This window comes from Bos taurus, chromosome 22 (assembly GCF_002263795.3).
Source record: "Bos taurus isolate L1 Dominette 01449 registration number 42190680 breed Hereford chromosome 22, ARS-UCD2.0, whole genome shotgun sequence".
Classification (NCBI taxonomy): Eukaryota; Metazoa; Chordata; class Mammalia; order Artiodactyla; family Bovidae; genus Bos; species Bos taurus.
In genome coordinates, this window is record NC_037349.1 from 2900299 (window position 1) to 2921833 (window position 21535).

The 21535-nt window shown below is 39.2% G+C and overlaps 1 protein-coding gene across 4 annotated transcripts in view; it reads left to right on the top strand.

The window, feature by feature from the left end:
• Positions 1–21535, top strand: part of ZCWPW2 (zinc finger CW-type and PWWP domain containing 2) — a 154388-nt gene that overhangs the window by 106718 nt on the left and 26135 nt on the right. For all 4 annotated transcript variants that reach the window (XM_059879963.1, XM_002696896.7, XM_059879964.1 and 1 more), the window contains one exon: positions 6130–6176. In XM_059879963.1, the coding sequence (XP_059735946.1) occupies positions 6130–6176 (47 nt within the window). The remainder of the gene's footprint in view (positions 1–6129; positions 6177–21535) is intronic.

Sequence of the window (21535 nt, forward strand, 5' to 3'; positions counted from 1 at the left end):
AGTCCGACACGACTGAGCGACTGATCTGATCTGATCTGATGTGTATATATATATCTATGTATATATGTTTATATGTATATATATGTGTGTATATATGTTTATATGTATATATATATAATACTAAATAAAAATAAAAGGGAGCAGAACAATAACAAAGAATAAAATAGATTTAGAAACTAACAAACAGTAGAAAAATTAAGACTATATATAAAATAGCTACAGGTTGTAAAACTGAGGGTAAAACTGAACTCCACTGGCCAAGAGTAAAAAACAAAAAAATCTAACAAAACAATAAGAGCAACAAAGAAAGGCAGAAAAAAACCTTGGCTTTAGGGGGTCATGGTCCTTAGGTAGGTAAGGGCTTAGGTGGTTGTAGAGTTTAGGTAGAGGCAGGGTTTAGGTGGGGCATGGGGTCTTGGTTCAGGACCATGCCTCCAGAAAAGACCTTGGATTGGAGTAGGAGGTAAGGCCTGGGCTCAGCCCAGCTGAGAGGGCCTCCAGAGTGCATCAGGCTTCCAAGTACAGAGGATCGGGCTTGGCACCCCAGGAGGCTCCCCCAGGCTGAGTGGATGGTAGAACACCAGGCTGTTTCCCACTCTTCCACACCCGAGGGACATACCCCCAGCCAGCACAGCTCTTTCTCCTCTTTCTTTCCTGTGCCTGCAGGGCTTACATGGGCAATACATGTGCTTGGAAGGGACTCTAGAGGACAGAAGGGGCTCCAGAAGACAGAGGGAGACTTGACTTCTTGACTGCCCCTCCCCTTCTGCTCCCCCATGGGAGCTGGTCACCCAGGGGCTCCTCCCGTTGGCCTGGTTGTTGGGGATTCCCCACCAGTGTCTAGTGAGTGTCCTAGGCATGGGGAGACAGGGACTCTGTTTCTTCTCTCTCCACCATCTTGATTCTGCCTTTCTGCATAAATGCAGCCCTGAAACCTTACAGTTAATATCCATAGCCCTTCCCATTTTTCATTACCACAGTATTAAGGTTTCTAAAACATATCTATGGATAAATATTTACATAGAATCTATTCAATTATGGAATTCCAGATTGAACATTTTTTAAAAAAAGACCAGTTGTGCCAATGATTTTTACTAATATACACACATACATACTTTTGCACATATCAAAATGATCTTTAAATACTTTTCTATACAATTGACCCATGAACAACATGAGTTGAAACTGAGCAGGTTCACTTATACACAGATTTCAGTGAATTCACTTAATAAATATATGAAAAATGTGGGGAGATTGGTGACAATTTGAAAAAATTTACAGATGAACTGCATAGCCTAAAAAATTTGAGAAAAGTGTATATCATGAGTGATTAAATTATATATAGATAGCAGTCTATTTTAATCATTTACTACCATGAAATACACACAAATATATTATAAAAATTAAAACTTATTAAAATGTACATAAACACAGATTGTATATGGTGCCATTTGTAGTCGGGTGAAATGTAAACAAACATAAAAATGCAGTATTAAACCATGATTGCATAAAGGTAAGTGCACACACTGTGCACACACTGTGCCATGGTAATACTTTCCCAGCTACCTCCTGCTGCTGTCACAGTGAGCACAGATGTAGTGCACACTTGTGCAAATGCTGTGACACGGGTCACCTCTGCAGGAGCACTTCATCTCTCCACTAAAGTTGCGTATCACAGTGGAAAGTGTTCTCTTGCAGTTCTCACATATTTCTATGCAATACCATAAGCCCTGAACAATACCATAGAACCCACGAAGTGCCACTAATAATGCTGAAAGTGCACGCAGGAAATAAGTCACGACGTTCCAAGGAAAAACAGAGTTACTTGATATGGACTATAGACTGAGGTCTGCAACTGAAGTTGCCACCATTTCAAGATGAATGAATCCAACCATTGTAAAAAAGTGAAACAAGGAAATTTGTGAAGCTATCACTTTGGCTACACTGCTGCTGCTGGTAAGTCACTTCAGTCCTGTCCGACTCTGTGTGACCCCATAGATGGCAGCCCACCAGGCTCCCCTGTCCCTGGGATTCTCCAGGCAAGAACACTGGAGTGGGTTGCCATTTCCTTCTCCAGTGCATGGAAGTGAAAAGTGAAAGTGAAGTCGCTCAGTTGTGTCTGACTCTTTAGTGACCCCATGGACTGCAGCCTACCAGGCTCCTCCGTCCATGGGATTTTCCAGGCAAGAGTATTGGAGTGGGGTGCCATTGCTACACTAGCATGCACCAAAACCTTTCACTTTAGTGCAATACACTTTTTACCTTGCATTGAAATTGCAGCCTTAGTGTGAGTATAGGTTTGCTATCAAAAAGACATACCTTAGACTCTAGTATGATTCAAGAAAAAGTGAGGTTATAATATGACAACTTAAAGCAAAAGGAAGGTGAGGGATCTAAATTAGAGAATTTACTGCCTGCAAAGGATGATTTGATAATTTTAGAAAGAGGTTGGGCTTAAGAAATGTCAAGATAACAAGAGAAGCAGCTTCTGCTGACCAAAAGGCAGGAGATGAGTTCCCAGATGCCATTAAAAAAGTCACTGAGGAGAAAGGATGCCTACCTGAACAGATTTTTAATGCAGATGAAAGTGTCCTATTCTGGAAAAAAAATGCTGCAAAAGATATTTGTTAGTAAAGAAAAGAAGCAAGTACCAGGATTTAAGGCAGGAAGGGCTAGGCTAACTGTTTGATTTTGTGCAAATGCAGCTGGATGTATGATCAGGACTGCCCTTATCCATAAAGCTGCTAACCCACAAGCTTTGAAGGGAGAAGATAAACAGCAGCTGCCAGTCTTTTGGTTGTACTATACGAAGAAGGCCTGGACAGCAAGAATTCTTTTACTGGATTGGTTTCATCAGTGCTTTGTCCTTGGAGTCAGGAAGTACTCCACCAGCAAGGGGACTGTCTTTTAAAGTTCTTCTGATATCAGAAATGCCCTGGCCCCCAGAATGCCACGAGTTCAGCACTGAAGGTGTCAAAGTGATCTGCTTGCCTTTCGAACATATATTCTCTAATTCAGTCTCTGAATTGCTGGGAGAAACATCAGTAACCTCAGATATGCAGACGACACCACCCTTATGGCAGAAAATGAAGAGGAACTGAAGAGCCTCATGATGAAGGTGAAAGAAGAGACTGAAAAAGCTGGCTTAAAGCTCAACATAGAAAACAAAGATCATGGCATGCAGTCCCATCACTTCATGGCAAATAGATGGGGAAACAGTAGAAACAGTGACAGACTGTATTTTCTTAGACTCCAAAATCACTGCAGATGGTGACTGCAGCCATGAAATTAAAAGACACTTGCTCCTTGGAAGAAAAGCTATGACCAACTGGAACAGAATATTAAATAGCAGAGACATTACTTTGCCTACAAAGGTCCGTCTAGTCAAAGCTATGGTTTTTCCAATAGTCATGTCTGGATGTGAGAGTTGGATCATAAAGAAAACTGAGCAGCATTGAATTGATGCTTCTGAACTGTGGTGTTGGAGAAGACTCTTGAGATTCCCTTGGAAATCAACACTGAATATTCATTGGAAGGACTGACACTGAAGCTGAAGCTCCAGTCTTTTGGCCACATGATGTAAAAATCTGACTCACTAGAAAAGACCCTGATGCTGGGAAAGATTGAAGGCAGGATGAGAAGGGGATGACAGAGGATGAGATGGTTGGATGGCATCACCAACTCAATGGAGTTTAAGCATGAGTTTAAGCAAACTCCAGGAGTTGGTGATGGATAGGGAGGCTTGGTGTGCTGCAGTCCATGGGGTTGCAAAGAGTCGAACACGACTGAGTGACTGAACTGAACTGAATTCAGTCTGTAGATCAGGGATCATAGAACTTTTAACGCGCGTTACACATGGAAAGGATTGTCAGTGCTCTAGAAGAGAACCCTAATAGAACATTGTGAAAGTCTGGAAGGTTGATTACACCATTGCAGATGCCATTGTTGTTACAGAAAAATCCATGAAGTCCATCAAGCCTGAAATAATAAATCCCTGCTGGAGAAAACTGTGACCAGATGTGCATGACTTCACAGGACTTACAATGGATCCAGTTGAGGACATCATGAAAGAGGTTGTGGGTATGACAAAAAGGGTAGCAGGTGATGAGTTTCCAGACTTTGGAGAAATTCAAGACAGCACACCAGAGGAATTAACAGATAACTGCTTCTGAATCATGGCCAGATGATGAGGAAGAAGATGTAGAAGAAGCAGTGCCAGAAAACAAATTGACATCAGACAATCTGGCAGAAGGTTTCAGATTACTCAAGCCTGGTTTTAACTTTTTACATCATGAACTCTTCTATGATATGGGCACTGAAACGGAAGCAAATGGTGGAAGAAGTGTTAGTATCATTTTGGAGAAATGAGGATGCAAAAAAGTCATACAAAAATGAAGATGCATTCCTATAAAGTGACATCAAGTGAGCCTGCCTATCCTGTCTCCCCTTCCACCTCCTCCACCTCCTCTGCCTCTGCCACCCATAAGAAAGTCCAACCCTTTCTCCTCCTCCTGCACAGCCTTGTCAAAGTGAAGCTAATGAGGATGAAAACCTTAATGATGACCTACTTCTACTCAATGAATAGTAAATAATCCTCATGCCATACGGTCCATAAATGTATTTGTTGTGCACTATGTGGGTATCCTCGCGTGCCAGTCTAACACTTGCAGTAGAGTCTGTATGACACTGTGTGTCCTCCGCATTAGTGCCCAGGCATTCATCATGTAGAGCATTGTGTGCAAGACTTATACTTGAAGTGAATAGACTAGCCTTACATAGGCAAAAGCTGAGTGATAGTTAACACAAGATTAATAATGTGTTGGTTTTCTTACTGTCTTGTAACTTTGCTTTCAAAGAATTATATTACATACAGTACCTCTCTCTCTCATAATTGGGGAAACTGCATATCAGCCTATCATCACAGGTAAGGGGTTTTAAAAAATATAACAGGTGTCCCATTCTGTCTTATGAATGTGACCATAATATTGTCTGCCATAAAAATGTTATAATGATTTATCCATTAACATAGAGGCTGGGCTACTGTGAGCAATCATATCTATTACACTGGGCAGCCATGTCACTGTTTCCTCATGAAACATGAATTTTGTTTTCACATTGTCTTTTCATATTTGATGTCTAGTGTTAGTAATACATGTGACATCTACAGTATTTTGTATCATAGAAGACAAAATTGCTATAGGTAGTGACAGACGGATGATTCATCTTAAAAACAAATCACAGACTTACAGCATTGATATATATATATACAGTACAGTACTGTAAATATTTTTTCCTTTCATGATTTGCTTAAAGACATTTTCTTTTCTCTGGCGCACTGTATTGTAAGAATATAGTATATAATACATAATAACATACATGATATGTGTTAGTCAACTGTTTACATTATCAGTAAGGCTTCCAGTTAACAGTAGGCTACAAGTCATTAAATTTTAGGGAGTCAAAAGTTATATGTGGATTTTTGACTGCACAAGGGGTTGGCGCTCTAAACCGCCATGTTGTTCAAGGTCAGCTGTACTCTTGTTTGATTAGCCTCCTCACTCTTGCTGTATCTTTCTTGGCGGCACTGTTGGCAGCCCCATTTGGGGCCCCGAATGGAGGCAGCAGGCATAGAGACCAGGGACTTGTGGTCGGATGTATCTGCCCCATTGCAGAACCTCAGGCTGTGGAGTGGAGACGGGGATGCACCTTTAAAAACTATCAGGAGGATTAAATAAGATGTCTCTTTGAAGTCTTTATTCCTTGTCTGGCATGTAGTAAGACATGCATGTAGAAGTAACTGGGATTTAATTCCAGATCCTACATACCCCAGGGCACTTGGGCTGACCGGAACCTAGAAATGAAATGCACTGGATGCTCGCTGGAGGGCATCCAGCCAGCCAGTCAGATTTAGGGGCAGAGATTTGTCAAATAAGTATAGGAATGCTCTTACTTTTGGATTACTTTGTTTTATAATCAACTCTGGGAGCTGAGTTTGTTAGCATTTTTATCAAAAAGGACCACAGAAAACACATATCATGGTATGAGAAAGAAAATTCTGTGTAATGTTGCATTTATTCGAACAGGAGTGTAGGCACTTTTCTGAAGCAGCCATTCTTTATTATCTTACAGACAAATCCAAAGCAGCTGGCAAAGTTACTGTGGTGGCCAAGAAAAGGGTAAGATCATATTTTATTAAATATACAGATTTGAAATTCAATCTGATTAATACACTTTTAAAAGAGAATAGTATTTATATTTAATATTAATGGTTAATATTTTAATTTTTATGGTTAATTTAATACTTATGTTACTTATATCAGTGTAATAGAATTATCAGATATTAGAATAATAGAAAATTTTAAGTTAAAAAATAAACAATTGCTTTTATTTGTGCATACTCATATTTTAATATTTCTCATACTAAAATATTTTATGTCATGTTATTATGTGTGCAATCTTCATAGAAAATTGAAATAATTAAAATTCACAGCTTATTGTGGACTTTACCTTAAAGTTAAGTAGAGAACAACATCAGACATTTTTTTGAATCTTTTTAATAAAAATTCGTAAAGTTAATAGCATTTTAAAGCAATTTTTAAAATTTAATGTTATTCTGTACATTGTGTGCAGAGAGATATTTAACTCTACTTACTGTCAAAGCTATGGTTAGGATAGGAGAAGCTTTGACAGTGTTCTCATGTGACAATATTCTCAATAGGACACCACTGAAAAAGAAAAGGAGTCAATGCTTTTAAACAAATTCTTCTGGACAAGTAATGTATTAGTGTCATAAGTAAGTGGACCGTGATTGAAAGCAAAGCCTACCCTTGTGGTCCTTCTGTGTTGAGTGATGGGGCGAGCACAGGGTGAACTCTCAGAAGGTCAAGTGTGACGTGGGGAAACAGGAAAGGCTGATGGGCAGGAACCTCCAGGTGGACAGGCAATAAGAGTAGCATCATTCTTGTGTTCCATGTATGTATATTTTTATGAGTCCTTTTAAAATAAAATTTTGTTTTTATCCTTTTGCTTTTTGCTTGTAAAAGGAATCTGGACTTTTCACTATGTAAATAGTGTAGATGCACCTTTGCAAAGGGAAATTCAACATCAGAAGACAAGGTTGCCCTTTAAAAAAGAAATGAACTAGGACTTGTGTGCGTGTCTGAAGGTTTAGACAGGAGCATGTGAAGTAGTGCAGGGTTGTTTATGAGGATGGTATTGTTTATTTCAGTCTCTACTAGAGGATATTTAGCATAAAAATTATAAAGGTAATATTAACTACCATTCTTATGTATTGCTTTATTTTTACTAGTGATTTTCAACAAAGGTGGTACTGTCTCTAGGTCAGTGCTATTCAAAATGTGGCCCACGAACCAGAACTGGTCTGTGAACTGTTTATTGGCCTGCAATGAGATAAGAGGAAAAACTGACAGTAACCATTTAGACACTTGCATGGTAATTTTTGTCTGTCAAATGCAATAAAATGGAATTTATATTCTGTATGTTTTAATTTATTGTTTTGTTTTCCCCTAGTGACTTTTTTTTTTTTAATAAAAGTATAGATATTGGACAGATTATGGAGTTGGGGAAGGTAACAACTGGCTTTTTACTACAGATAGTTTGTGAGACACTGCCCTAACAGATATTTTAGGAATCTGTGGAGGTGTTTGGGAGTATAGTACTTGAGGGAATACAAGACATTCTGCTTCCCTTGTTGCTCAGCTGGTAAAGAATCCGCCTGCAATGCGGGAGACCTGGATTCTGTCCCTGGGTTGGGAAGATCCCAACCCCACTCCAGTATTCTGACCTGGAGAATTCCATGGACTATACAGTCCATGGAGTCGCAAAGAATTGGACACGACTGAGCAACGTTCACTTTCACAAGATGTTCTACTGAGCAAAGATTCAGGACAGTAGATATCTTGCAGTGCATTAAACAAGACTGTGTAATGTCTGTCCAACATTTGGTATGACTTTTGAATGTCCTGCTGAACTCAACAAACTACCAATATAATTGCAGAGTGATTTAATATAAAATAATACTGAAATATTATAAATTAGACCAAAAGCCATGAAATTTCAAAGACTTATGGAGAGGAAAATGGAAATAAACACATTGTTATTGAAATTATTGGATAATTTATTTATTTTCTACCCTACATACTGTAACATTTTCAACCATATATTTATTTGTAAAGGGGATAGAGGTCCTGGTCTGTCACCTACCACTGCTATGATCTTCAATTTGGCTGCTAAACTCTCTATGCTCTCAGTTTCCTCCTGTTAAATGAGAAGAATGAAAGTCTTATATAAAAATTACTCTTGACAATTTATATAAAGTACATAGCACAGTGCTTAGAAAATAGGACACATTTCATAAATGTTAGCTATTGTTGTGGGAATATGGATTTATTTTTACATGTGGTACAAGGATAGAGTATAAAAAATTGCAGCAGCCTTATAGTGATAAGACTCAGGATGTGCTGCCCCAGAATACAGCACCTTGGTGTATTGAGTATTCTCAGATGAAGGAATTTGTGAAACACCAGGTAGGAAGGAGTTTCTGACCTTCCCCTGAAGCAGGTCATAAAGGCCTCATGAGGGAGTTGTCCTCCCTGTCCGTGGAGGACAGGAGCCTCCTGTCTCCAAAGACAGAGGGCACAGAGAGTTCTCAGAAGCAGGCTCCACATGTAGCCCATGCGCCTTCCTGTCCTGCCACATCCCTGTGACTTTCCACTCCTCGTCACACCCGGAGTCACAACCCTGAGGCTGAGTTGCTTCTCTGGGTCTTCATTTCCTATGGAGGCACCCCAGTCACATAAAACTTATATTAGATAATTTTGCATGCTTTCACTTTTTCATCTGTCTTTTGCTGTAGGGGCCCCAAATGAAAACTTAGAAGGGTGGTGGAAAAAGACATGTTTTCTCCCCGCACTCACTGTTGGTTATCCCAACACCATTTATACTAATAAATAATCTTTCCCTACTTCGCTGCTCTTCTTTTGTTTTCTTCTCTATAATAGATAGTATGGGGTTTCCCAGGTGCATCAGTAAAGGACCCACCTACCAATGCAGGAGACAAGAGTTTGATCCCTGGGTTGGGAAGATCGAGGAGGAAATAGCAACCCACTCCAGTATTCTTGCCTGGAGAATCCCATGAACAGAGGAGCCTGGTGGACTATAGCCCATGGGGTTGCAAAAAGTCAGATGCGACTGAGCAACTGAGCCACATGCTAGAATATATAGTATACCTTGTCCATAATATAACATGCAGCGTTTTACATGTCAAAATATCCGTATCTATATCTATTTACGTCTGTAGTCTTAAAATGAATTCCAAATTGCTGTAATTATTATCTTTTCTTTAATGTGTGGGTTAGTGATCCTTCATTACTTTACTTTTTCAAAAAATTTTTTTTCATAGTCATTTTTCCTTTCTCAGACTCTATGTATATATGTATATCGTGATGATTTGACATTTTAAAAAACCTTTTTGTCTGGGGAGGGACTAACGCTCCCAAGCCTAGCCAGTGCTTCAAGATGCACACGGTACCTCTTTGATATGCACTAACCAATTCCAATTCCACATCTCCCAACTGTCTTCTTATCCTATTCTAAAATACTGAGCCAGCATTGCTCCTGCCCTAAATTATCCCCAGGCAAGGTTCCAGCCAAATGGAGACTCTTCCTCCAGGCCAGAGCATTCTGGAATTATTCAGAGTAGCCAAAGGTCTAACTTCTTTACTCTATCCTGTCTTGTGGCAAGGGGAAACCCCAATAATGCCGTAATTTACATCCTGGAATGTGAAGTCAAGTGGTCCTTAGAAAGCATCACTATGAAAAAAGCTAGGGGAGGTGATGGAAATCCAGTCAAGCTATTTCAAATCCTGAAAGATGATGCCGTGAAAGTGCTGCACTCAGTATGCCAGCAAATTTGGAAAACTCAGCAGTGGCCACAGGACTGGAAAAGGTCAGTTTTCATTCCAATCCGAAAGAAAGGCAATGCCAAAGAATGCTCGAACTACCGCACAATTGAACTTATCTCACACGCTAGTAAAGTAATGCTCAAAATTCTCCAAGTCAGGATTCAGCAGTATGTGAACTGTGAACTTCCAAATGTTCAACCTGGTTTTAGAAAAGGCAGAGGAACCAGAGATCAAATTGCCAACATCTGCTGGATCATGGAAAAAGCAAGAGAGTTCCAGAAAAACATCTATTTCTGCTTTATTAACTATGCAAAAGCCTTTGACTGTGTGGATCCCAATAAACTGTGGAAAATTCGGAAAGAGGTGGGAATACCAGACCACCTGACCTGCCTCTTGAGAAACCTGTATGCAGGTCAGGAAGCAACAGTTAGAACTGGACATGGAACAATAGACTGGCTCCAAATAGGAAAAGGAGTACATCAAGTCTGTATATTATCACCCTGCTTATTTAACTTATATGCAGAGTATATCATGATAAACGCTGGACTGGAAGAAACACAAGCTGGAATCAAGATTGCCGGGAGAAATATCAATAACCTCAGATATGCAGATGACACCACCCTTATGGCAGAAAGTGAAGAGGAACTCAAAAGCCTCTTGATGAAAGTGAAAGTGGAGAGTGAAAAAGTTGGCTTAAAGCTCAACATTCAGAAAATGAAGATCATGGATGGCATCTGGTCTCATCACTTCATGGGAAATAGATGAGGAAACAGTGGAAACAGTGTCAGACTTTATTTTTCTGGGCTCCAAAATCACTGCAGATGGTGACTGCAGCCATGAAATTAAAAGACACTTACTCCTTGGAAGGAAAGTTATGACCAACCTCAGTTTAGTTCAGTTCAGTTCAGTCACTCAGTCGTGTCTGACTCTTTGCGACCCATGAATCGCAGCACGCCAGGCCTCCCTGTACATCACCAACTCCTGGAGTTCACTCAAACTCAAATACATCAAGTCGATGATGACATCCAGCCATCTCATCCTCTGTCGTCCCCTTCTCTTCCTGCCCCCAATCCCTCCCAGCATCTGAGTCTTTTCTAATGAGTCAACTCTTCGCATGAGGTGACCAAAGTACTGGAGTTTCAGCTATAGCAGCATTCCTTCCAAAGAACACCCAGGGCTGATTTCCTTTAGAATGGACTGGTTGGATCTCCTTGCAATTCAAGGGACTCTCAACAGTCTTCTCCAACACCACAGTTCAAAAGCATCAGTTCTTTGGCACTCAGCTTTCTTCACAGTCTAACTCTCAGCTTTCCATACATGACCACTGGAAAAACCATAGCCTTGACTAGACGGACCTTTGTTGGCAAAGTAATGTTTCTGCCTTTGAATATGCTGTCTAGGTTGGTAATAACTTTCCTTCCGAGGAGTAAGCATCTTTTAATTTCATGGCTGCAGTCACCATCTGCAGTGATTTTGGAGCCCCCCAAAAATAAAGTCTAACACTCTTTCCACTGTTTCCCCATCTATTTCCCATGAAGTGATGGGACCAGATCCCCATCTATTTCCCATGAAGTGATGGGACCAGATGCCATGATCTTCATTTTCTGAATATTGAGCTTTAAGCCAACTTTTTCACTCTCCTCTTTCACTTGCATCAAGAGGCTTTTTAGTTCCTCTTCAGTTTCTGCCATAAGAGTGGTGTCATCTGCATATCTGAGGTTATTGATATTTCTCCCAGCCATCTTGATTCCAGCTTGTGCTTCTTCCAGCTCAGCGTTTTTCATGATGTACTCTGCATATAAGTTAAATAAGCAGAATGACAATATACAGCCTTGACATATTCCGTTTCCTATTTGGAATCAGTCTGTTTTTCCATGTGCAGTTCTAACTGTTGCTTCCTGACCTGCATATAGGTTTCTCAAGAGGCAGGTCAGGTGGTCTGGTATTCCCATCTCTTTCCGAATTTTCCACAGTTTATTGGGATCCACATAGTCAAAGGCTTTTGCATAGTCAATAAGGCAGAAATAGATGTTTTTCTGGAACTCTCTTGCTTTTTCCATGATCCAGCGGATGTTGGCAATTTGATCTCTGGTTCCTCTGCCTTTTCTAAAACCAACTTGAACATCTGGAAGTTCACAGTTCACATACTGCTGAATCCTGGCTTGGAGAATTTTGAGCATTACTTTACTAGCGTGTGAGATGAGTGCAACTGTGCGGTAGTTTGACCAACCTAGATAGCATATTCAAAAGCAGAGACATTACTTTGCCAACAAAGGTCCGTCTAGTCAAGGCTGTGGTTTTTCCGGTGGTCATGTATGGATGTGAAAGTTTGACTGTGAAGAAAGCTGAGTGCCGAAGAATTGATGCTTTTGAACTGTGGTGTTGGAGAAGACTCTTGAGAGTCCCTTGAATTGCAAGGAGATCCAACCAGTCCGTTCTAAAGGAGATCAGTCCTGGGTGTTCATTGGAAGGACTGATGCTGAAGCTGAAACTCCAATACTTTGGCCACCTCATGCGAAGAGTTGACTCATTGGAAAAGACTCTGATGCTGGGAGGCATTGGGGGCAGGAGGAGAAGGGGACGACAGAGGATGAGATGGTTGGAATCGCAGCACCAACTTGATGGGCATGAGTTTGGGTAAACTCTGGGAGTTGGTGATGGACAGGGAGGCCTGGCGTGCTGTGAATCATGGGGTCACAAAGAGTCGGACACAACTGAGCGACTGAACTGAACTGAACATCACACAATAATATATTTAGAAATATTTAGTCAAGTCTTCAAAGAAAAACTCTGTTGAGGTTATGGTTGGTATTGACAAAAATCTGTGTACTAATCTGGAGAGAAATCCCATGTTTATTGAATATTGCTGCATACCTGTAGAAATGTAACTTGTCCCTTTATCATTTTTTCTTTACTGTTTTTTCAGTGTGGAATTTTACATCTCTCTAATTAAGGCCATCCCACATTGTTGTTACTAATGAGAAAAGGATCTCTTTTTAAATTTTGTTTTCTAAATTTTTTAGCTTACATATGAAAATATGTACACATGGGTATCTTTTCTTCTAGCACTTTATTTTTATTAATGCCAAGAGTTTAATTGACACCACCTTAAAAAAACAAAAAGTAATGACCACTCTCTTGATTTTTACATGTAGGTATGAGGAATTCAAGCCATTATATTTTTTGATGAAAAATATAAAAAAATTCTCTCCCAAATTATTGTGAAAATTCTTCATAATATGCAGGAAACTTTCATTAGCACAATTACAAAAGTTGCTTATATTTTATGACTGGTTGTCTGAATATTGTGCTAATTATTATTATTTTTTAATGTATATTTATTTATTTTATTTGGAGGCTAATTACTTTACAATATTGTATTGGTTTTGCCATACATCAACATGAATCCGCCACAGGTGTACACGTGTTCCCCATCCTGAACCCCCTCCCACCTCCCTCCCCATATCATCCCTCTGGGTCATCCCAGTGCACCAGCCCCGAGCGTCCTGTATCATGCATTGAACCTGGACTGGCGATTCGTTTCACATGATATTGTATATGTTTCAGTGCCATTCTCCCAAATCATCCCACCTTTGCCCTCTCCCACAGAGTCCAAAAGACTGTTCTATTCATCTGTGTCTCTTTTGCTGTCTCGCACAGAGGGTTATTGTTACCATCTTTCTAAATGCCATATATATGCATTAGTATACTGTATTGGTGTTTTTCTTTCTGGCTTACTTCAGTCTGTATAATAGGCTCCAGTTTCATCCACCTCATTAGAACTGACTCAAATGTATTCTTTTTAATGGCTGAGTAATACTCCATTGTGTATATGTACCACAGCTTTCTTATCCATTCATCTGCTGATGGACATCTAAGTTGCTTCCATGTCCTGGCTATTATAAACAGTGCTGCAATGAACATTGCGGTACACGTGTCTCTTTCAATTCTGGTTTCCTCAGTGTGTATGCCCAATAGTGGGATTGCTGGGTGATATGGCAGTTCTATTTCTAGTTTTTTAATGAATCTCCACACTGTTCTCCATAGTAGCTGTAGTAGTTTGCATTCCCACCAACAGTGTAAGAGGGTTCCCTTTTCTCCATACCCTCTCCACCATTTATTGCTTGTAGACTTTTGGATAGCAGCCATTCTGACTGGCATGAAATGGTACTTCACTGTGGATTTGATTTGCATTTCTCTGATAATGATCAAATTGCCAACATCTGCTGGATCATGGAAAAAGGAAGATAGTTCCAGAAAAACATCTATTTCTGCTTTATTGACTATGCCAAAGCCTTTGACTATGTGGATCACAATAAACTGTGGAAAATTCTGAAAGAGATGGGAATACCAGACCACCTAACCTGCCTCTTGAGAAACCTGGATGCAGGTCAGGAAGCAACAGTTAGAACTGGACATGGAACAATAGACTGGTTCCAAATAGGAAAAGGAGTACATCAAGGCTGTATACTGTCACCCTGCTTATTTAACTTATATGCAGAGTACATCATGAGAAACACTGGGCTGGAAGAAGCACAAGTTGGAATCAAGATGGCTGGGAGAAATATCAGTAACCTCAGATATGCAGATGACACCACCCTTATGGCAGAAAGTGAGGAGGAACTAAAAAGCCTCTTGATGAAAGGGAAAGAGGAGAGTGAAAAAGTTGGCTTAAAGCTCAACATTCAGAAAACGAAGATCATGGCATCTGGTCCCATCACTTCATGGGAAATAGATGGAGAAACAGTGGAAACAGTGTCAGACTTTTTTGGGGGGCTCTAAAATCACTGTAGATGGTGATTGCAGCCATGAAATTAAAAGACACTTAGTCCTTGGAAGGAAAGTTATGACTAACCTAGATAGCATATTCAAAGGCAGAGATTACTTTGCCAACAAAGGTCCATCTAGTCAAGGCTATGGTTTTTCCAGTGGTCATGTATGGATGTGAGAGTTGGACTGTGAAGAAAGCTGAGTGCCAAAGAATTGATGCTTTTGAACTGTGGTGTTGGAGAAGACTGTTGAGAGTCCCTTGAATTGCAAGGAGATCCAACCAGTCCGTTCTAAAGGAAATCAGTCCTGAATGTTCATTGGAAGGACTGATGCTGAAGCTGAAACTGCAGTACTTTGACCACCTCATGCGAAGAGTTGACTCATTGGAAAAGACTCTGATGCTGTGAGGGATTGGGGGCAGGAGGAGAAAGGGACGACAGAGGATGAGATGGCTGGATGGCATCACTGACTCGATGGATGTGATTTGAGTGAACTCCGGGAGTTGGTGATGGACAGGGAGGCCTGGTGTGCTGCAATTCATGGGGTCGCAAAGAGTCAGACACGACTGAGTGACTGAACTGAACTGATTGATAATGAGTGATGTTGAGCATCTTTTCATGTATATGTTAGCCATCTGTATATCTTCTTTGGAGAAATGTCTGTTTACTTCTTTGGCTCATTTTTTGGTTGGGTTGTTTATTTTTCTGGAATTGAGCTGCAGGAGATGCTTGTATATTTTTGAGATTCATTCTTCGTCAGTTGCTTCATTTCCTATTATTTTCTCCCATTTGAAGGCTGTATTTTCACCTTGCTTAGAGTTTCCTTTGTTGTGCAGAAGCTTTTAATTTTAATTAGGTCCCATTTGTTTATTTTTGCTTTTATTTCCAATATTCTGGGAGGTGGGTCATAGAGGATCCTTCTGTGATTTATGTCAGAGAGTGTTTTGCCTATGTTCTCCTCTAGGAGTTTTATAGTTTCTGGTCTTACATTTAGATCTTTAATCCTTTTTGAGTTTATTTTTGTGTATGGTGTTAGAAAGTGTTCTAGTTTCATTCTTTTACAAGTGGTTGACCAGTTTTCCCAGCACCACTTGTTAAAGAGATTGTCTTTTCTCCATTGTATATTCTTGCCTCCTTTGTCAAAGATAAGGTGTCCATAGGTGTGTGGATTTATTACTGGGCTTTCTATTTTGTTTCATTGATCAATATTTCTGTCTTTGTGCCAGTACCATACTGTTATTTGTGCTAATTAATAAGCTTCTTATAATATAGAATTCATGTACAGCACCTCACTGAATTCACTTAGTTTTATATGCATCTTTCCACAAAGATAAATATTGTAATTGATCTTTACAGCTGGCTTATAGCCCCAGGCAAAGAGATATCTCAAGAAAGAATGGTAAGAGAGGAATCCCTTGGGAAGAGTCACTGTCAGGCTTCAAAACTCACTTAATTTCCTTTGGATGTTACTTTTTTTCAACCTTCTCATAAGCCAGTGTTTCCAAAACTTGAATCAATTCAGATATTCTGTCAAAATTTGCCGTTTTCTATACTGTTAGTTTTTATAGCTTTCTTGCTTTTGATTTACCTTTTTGGTAATTTAGTTTTTTAAATTGATGTGAAACTTAAACACAATGAAATGCACAGATCTTAAGTGTAGAGTTTGATGAGTTTTTCTTAAGCATATAGACCCATGTAACTACCATTCCAGATTAAAATAGAAAACATTTTCATTACTGCCTAAAATTTTCCTAATCAAAGTTTTTAGATATAAATGTATTCTTTTGATGTGAGCTGCATTTTCAAATATAAATAAAATATATATTAATATATAAATTTGTCCATTTATCATTTTAAGTCATCAGTGGAAACCTTCATATAGAAAGTTCTGTTTGTGCTAATTTTAGTTTCCCTGAAAAACTCTGGGTCACTCTAAGGCAATGTTATCAAACTTCCTTCCAGGGGAGTGATTTTAAACAAGATATTCTGTAGTAAGTTAAAAACTAAGCCTGCCCTTTAGGTTTCAAGCTTTACCTCTTTTATCTTAAATTAAAATCTATAGGAATTCTGTGGGATAACTATTAGTAGAAAGTATTAAAATCAGACAAAATGGATTAGTTGTTGATATCCAGAACCTTTTATATATTTGTAAGAACAAGGAGTACTCTTGACTTAGAGTACCTCTTTTCTGATGTGGATGATTCTGTTTGTTTCTTAAATAGAAAAGCCTACTTTGGGACTTGTATATTTGCTTAACCCTTTTTCTGACTTGACTTTCAGTTTATGGATCTGATTTCAGCCAAACTGATCTCCTGGTAGTTTCCTTAAGGTGGTTGATGGGAGTGAGAGGAGTGGGGAATAGAGGGTAAGTGGGCATCAGAGTGCGTGTAGCAGAGCGAACACCTCTTTGTTTTTGTTCCCTGGACAGAAGCTGACCACTTCCTAGAGTGAGGTACTGTTCTCCAAGCGGGCAGGTTGTCATTTAGCAGGCAGCTTACACAGGGCCGGTTTTCCGCCACGGGGCTGTGGGGTGCCTCTTGTTGCCATTTGGGGGTTGCAGGTCCCAAGAGTGCTTTGGGAGGTGGGAGTGGCAGGGTTTTCCTAAACTAGTGACCTGTCCCGGTGTACTGATTTACCTGAGAAGATTTAAAATCTAGTTAGGCAGTAAACAGAAATTCATCTCTATCAGTAATATCCTCTCAACTTCTGAGAATTGTTTTCATCCTAATTATTTTAAAATGTCTTCATTTATAATAATAGAAGATTGGCTTAATTTTTCTTTCTCTACATATGATGCCCATTTGAAAATTCACTCAAGGTATGTATTCACTTGGAATTCAAGTTTAGTAATACTTAAAATCCGGTGTCATAGATTCCAGAAATCCAAAACTTTTCAACCATTAACTCTCCACATTTTCTATTCTGTAATTTAACTTTGAACCAGAAAGCAAAAAAAAAAAAAAAGCTACAAAATGTGATTGCTCTTTTGTTAAGAAACATAAAGCTGTTCAAGTTGAGTCCTACTAATCACACGAAGAGCAAGTGTTGTCCTTTGCTATTTGGGACTGAAGGTTGTTATGCAGCTGTCTTCAGTTTTATTGGTTATATTCATTGCCAGAATAGTTCTTTCTCTTATCCAGAGACACATCTCCAACATCAAGCTACACACACACAATGAGTCTGGGTTTCTTCTCACCATCACCTTCCTCATCCCATTCCATTAAAACCAAAAACCAGTATTACTAATCCATAGAAGTGTGGTTATTGATATACAATAGGAGTTTGAATAATTAGTATATTTTATAGATTCTAGCTATTGCCCTGAATATTAAAAATTATCTTTCTATGCCTAATGAAATAACTACTATTTTCTAATTGGCAAAGGAAAATTGTTATCACTGGAAGAAAATATGCCAGTGAAAATCAGTAAAGTTTACATATAACTTATTAGAATTAATCTATAATTTCAAATTTATAAACATTTGACCTCTGTCCACAGATCTTCAAATTTTATATTTATTTATATTTTGTTCATAGGTCTTTAAAAACCTATAAATTACTACTTTAAAATTCTTTAAAATATTACTAATTTGGGGGTGATATTTTTATTTTTGTTTATGTATTAATGCTTTCCATGCTTAGTTTCTCAGTCGTGTCCAACTCTTTGTGACCCCATGGACTGTAGCCTGAAAGTTCCTCTGTCCATGGGGATTTTCCTGGCAAGAATTCTAGAGTGGGTTGTCATGCGCCCTTCCTGGGGATCTTCCCAACTCAGGGATCAAAGCCAGGTCTCCCACATTGCAGGCAGATTCTTTACTGTCTGAGCCATCAGGGAAGCCAATGAATACTGGAGTGGGTAGCCTGTCCCTTCTCCAAGGGATCTTCCCGACCCAGGGATCGAACTGGGATCTCCTGCATTACAGGCGGCTTCTTTACCACCTGAGCTACCAGGGAAGCCCAAATGGAGATGATAATATCAATCTCAAGAAGGTACTGTAATACTGGAATGGGTAACCATTCCCTTCTCCAGGGGATCTTCCCAACCCAGGGATCAAACCCAGGTCTCTCAAATTTCAGGCAGATCCTTTACTGTCTGAGCTGCCAGGAAAGCCCAAATACTTTCACTTTGCTTCAAAAATAATTTTCTCTGTTATGAAATATGTATTTTAGGTACACATCTTAAATCTGTACTCCCCTACATGCTGGAAGCATGTCACCCAGATCAAACAAAAGGAGTTGTAGCTTCTACATTCTTCTATGAATCTAGGTGCAAGAATGTCTTTTGTTTCAAACTCTGGAATCCTCAGAGATCTGATTTAAAGACTTGGATCCAGACAAAATATTTTAAATAATCTTTTTTTAAAAATTATGCTACTCTGCAGTCTGTCTGTCCCTGTATAGGAGAGAGACAATCTTCCTTTGCATGTTGCTGAGGATAAAATGTTCAGAACACTTGACAGTGATCATGGGTCAGAGAATCAGACCACCTATCCTCACTAATCAAGTTAATGGAGAGAAAAATGGCAAAACCACTAATGAAGGTCTCAACATTTGTTCTTTAGTCCAGAAAAAAATGTAATATGTGTCCTATAATCATTGAATGTTCTCAGAACATCTGCTTTTTTGAATTTAATTGAAATAGGTAGATTCTAGAAAGTATTCCTGAGAAACCTTATCTTTTCCCAACATTCCTCTTGCTGAAATACCTAATGACTTAGAAAAAACTGTATAGAAATAGGAATTGTTTTCAACAGACTTGGATTTTTAGGCAGTGTCCAATTGCAGGGCAAATAGTCTAACTTACCAGCTTCATTCAGTCAGATTAACAGCTGACATAAGTTCTGCTTTCTTCTGATTTCCATGGGACTCTTTCCTCCATGTTCCTATTAATCCTTCATTTTTTGAAGCTCTCTATAGATACAGTGCAATTTGTGTTGTTTTTTAAAAAAAAACTTCCTGAATTGCTATGTTCTACCTGTGGTATAGATAGATGGTCAAAGATTGTTTAAAAAAAAATAATCGAGTGCAAGACTTGAAAATTTATCAGTGATGTATATAACCATTGGAGTTCCCTTGAGGTGTCTGGTACTTCTGTCCTCAACCAGGACTGGGAGGTGTTAACAGCAGGACTTTTCTTGACTTCTGTCTAAGGTGGTCTAGCAGTCAACTTCTATTTTAGGGGGAAACATTGTCCCATGAATGCCAAAGAATTGATACTTTTGAACTGTGGTGTTGGAGAAGACTCTTGAGAGTCCCTTGGACTGCAAGGAAATCCAACCAGTCCATCCTAAAGGAAATCAGTCCTGAGCATTCATTGGAAGAACTGATGCTGAAGCTGAAACTCCAATACTTTGGCCACCTGATGTGAAGAACTGACTCATCTGAAGAGACCCTGATGCTGGGAAAGATTGAGGGCAGGAGAAGGGGACGACAGAGGATGAGATAGTTGGATGGCATCACTGACTCAGTGGACATGAGTTTGAGTTAACTCCAGGAGTTGGTGATGGACAGGGAGGCCTGGCGTGCTGCAGTCCATGGGGTCTCAAAGAGTCGGACATGACTGAGTGACTGAACTGAACTGAACTGATTCTCCCATGCCTCAGGTCACTGCTTGAGCATACACTCCAGTGTTTTCTCTGGTAAGCTCTTCATGCAGAGAAATCCACAGACCAGTAGTATGAACTTACACATGGCTGAAGAGAGTGCAAGGGACAGCTAGAGGTTGATAAATCATGTTGCCAAGGACTGGTCTCTGATACTGTCCAAACCTCACAGGAATACCCCTCTGCTGAAGACTGACCTGACTGAAGCATTGGTCATTGGCTGCCATCTATGTAAGAAACACCGATTTGTAGATGATCTGTTGAAATCATGCTTAAAATAAGACTAGAAAATGATCATTTCAACCTTCCCTTCTTTTCGAAGAAGTGTTAAAAACAAATATTCTCTGGGCCCGAAGACTTAACTTTATTATTTGTTCTCCCAAGGTACTCAGATTAAGTAATAACCATCATTTACAATGTTTCATGAAACCAGTTTTCATCCTATTCCAAGCATATATTTCCCAGAAGATTTACCAAAGGGGAATGAGAATATTGGCTTTTCCTTCTATATAATGACTTTTGACAGGAGTTTATGTACATTATTCAAGGTACAGATTCATTCTTCTGTCAAAATAGGCAGCTCTTTAGTGATTATTGACTGACAATTATTCTCAGAAGATTACAAAATGTATTTATGTATTCAGTGAGCATAAAATGCTGATCAAAACTTTACGCCCTCAGATTTAATACAGCTAACAAACTTGTTCTTCTCACTAAAGAGATTTTTAATTTCAGGACTTCCTTGGCAGGCCAGTGTTTACCACTTCATGCTCCCACTGCTCGTTCAATTGCTGATCATGGAACTAAGATCCCACATGCCATGTGGCCAAAAAAAAAAAAAAGATATTTAATTTAGATGAGGAAATGGGCAATGTCAAGTCAGTTTTGCAGATTACATGAATCCGATATAAATAAACTTCTTATAGATTTTTTGTCCTTTGCAATTAAAGGCAATTCTATCATTTGCCATTCTAGTTTGCAATCCTAATTATCATTAAATATATATTTTCCTTTTCAGTAAATGGCATATGTTCTGTATATATACACTTCTTTGTTTTACATCCAACAAGAAAAGAATTAATACTTGCTTTGTTTTTGTTAAAATCCATGATACTTACCTAGTAATATATTTGTTTGGATGGTATTAAAATCAATGATACTTACCTAGCAATATATTTGTTTGGATGGTGCCGGCTAGGTCAGTCACCTGAAGAGCTTATTTAAGTACGGATTCTGGGCT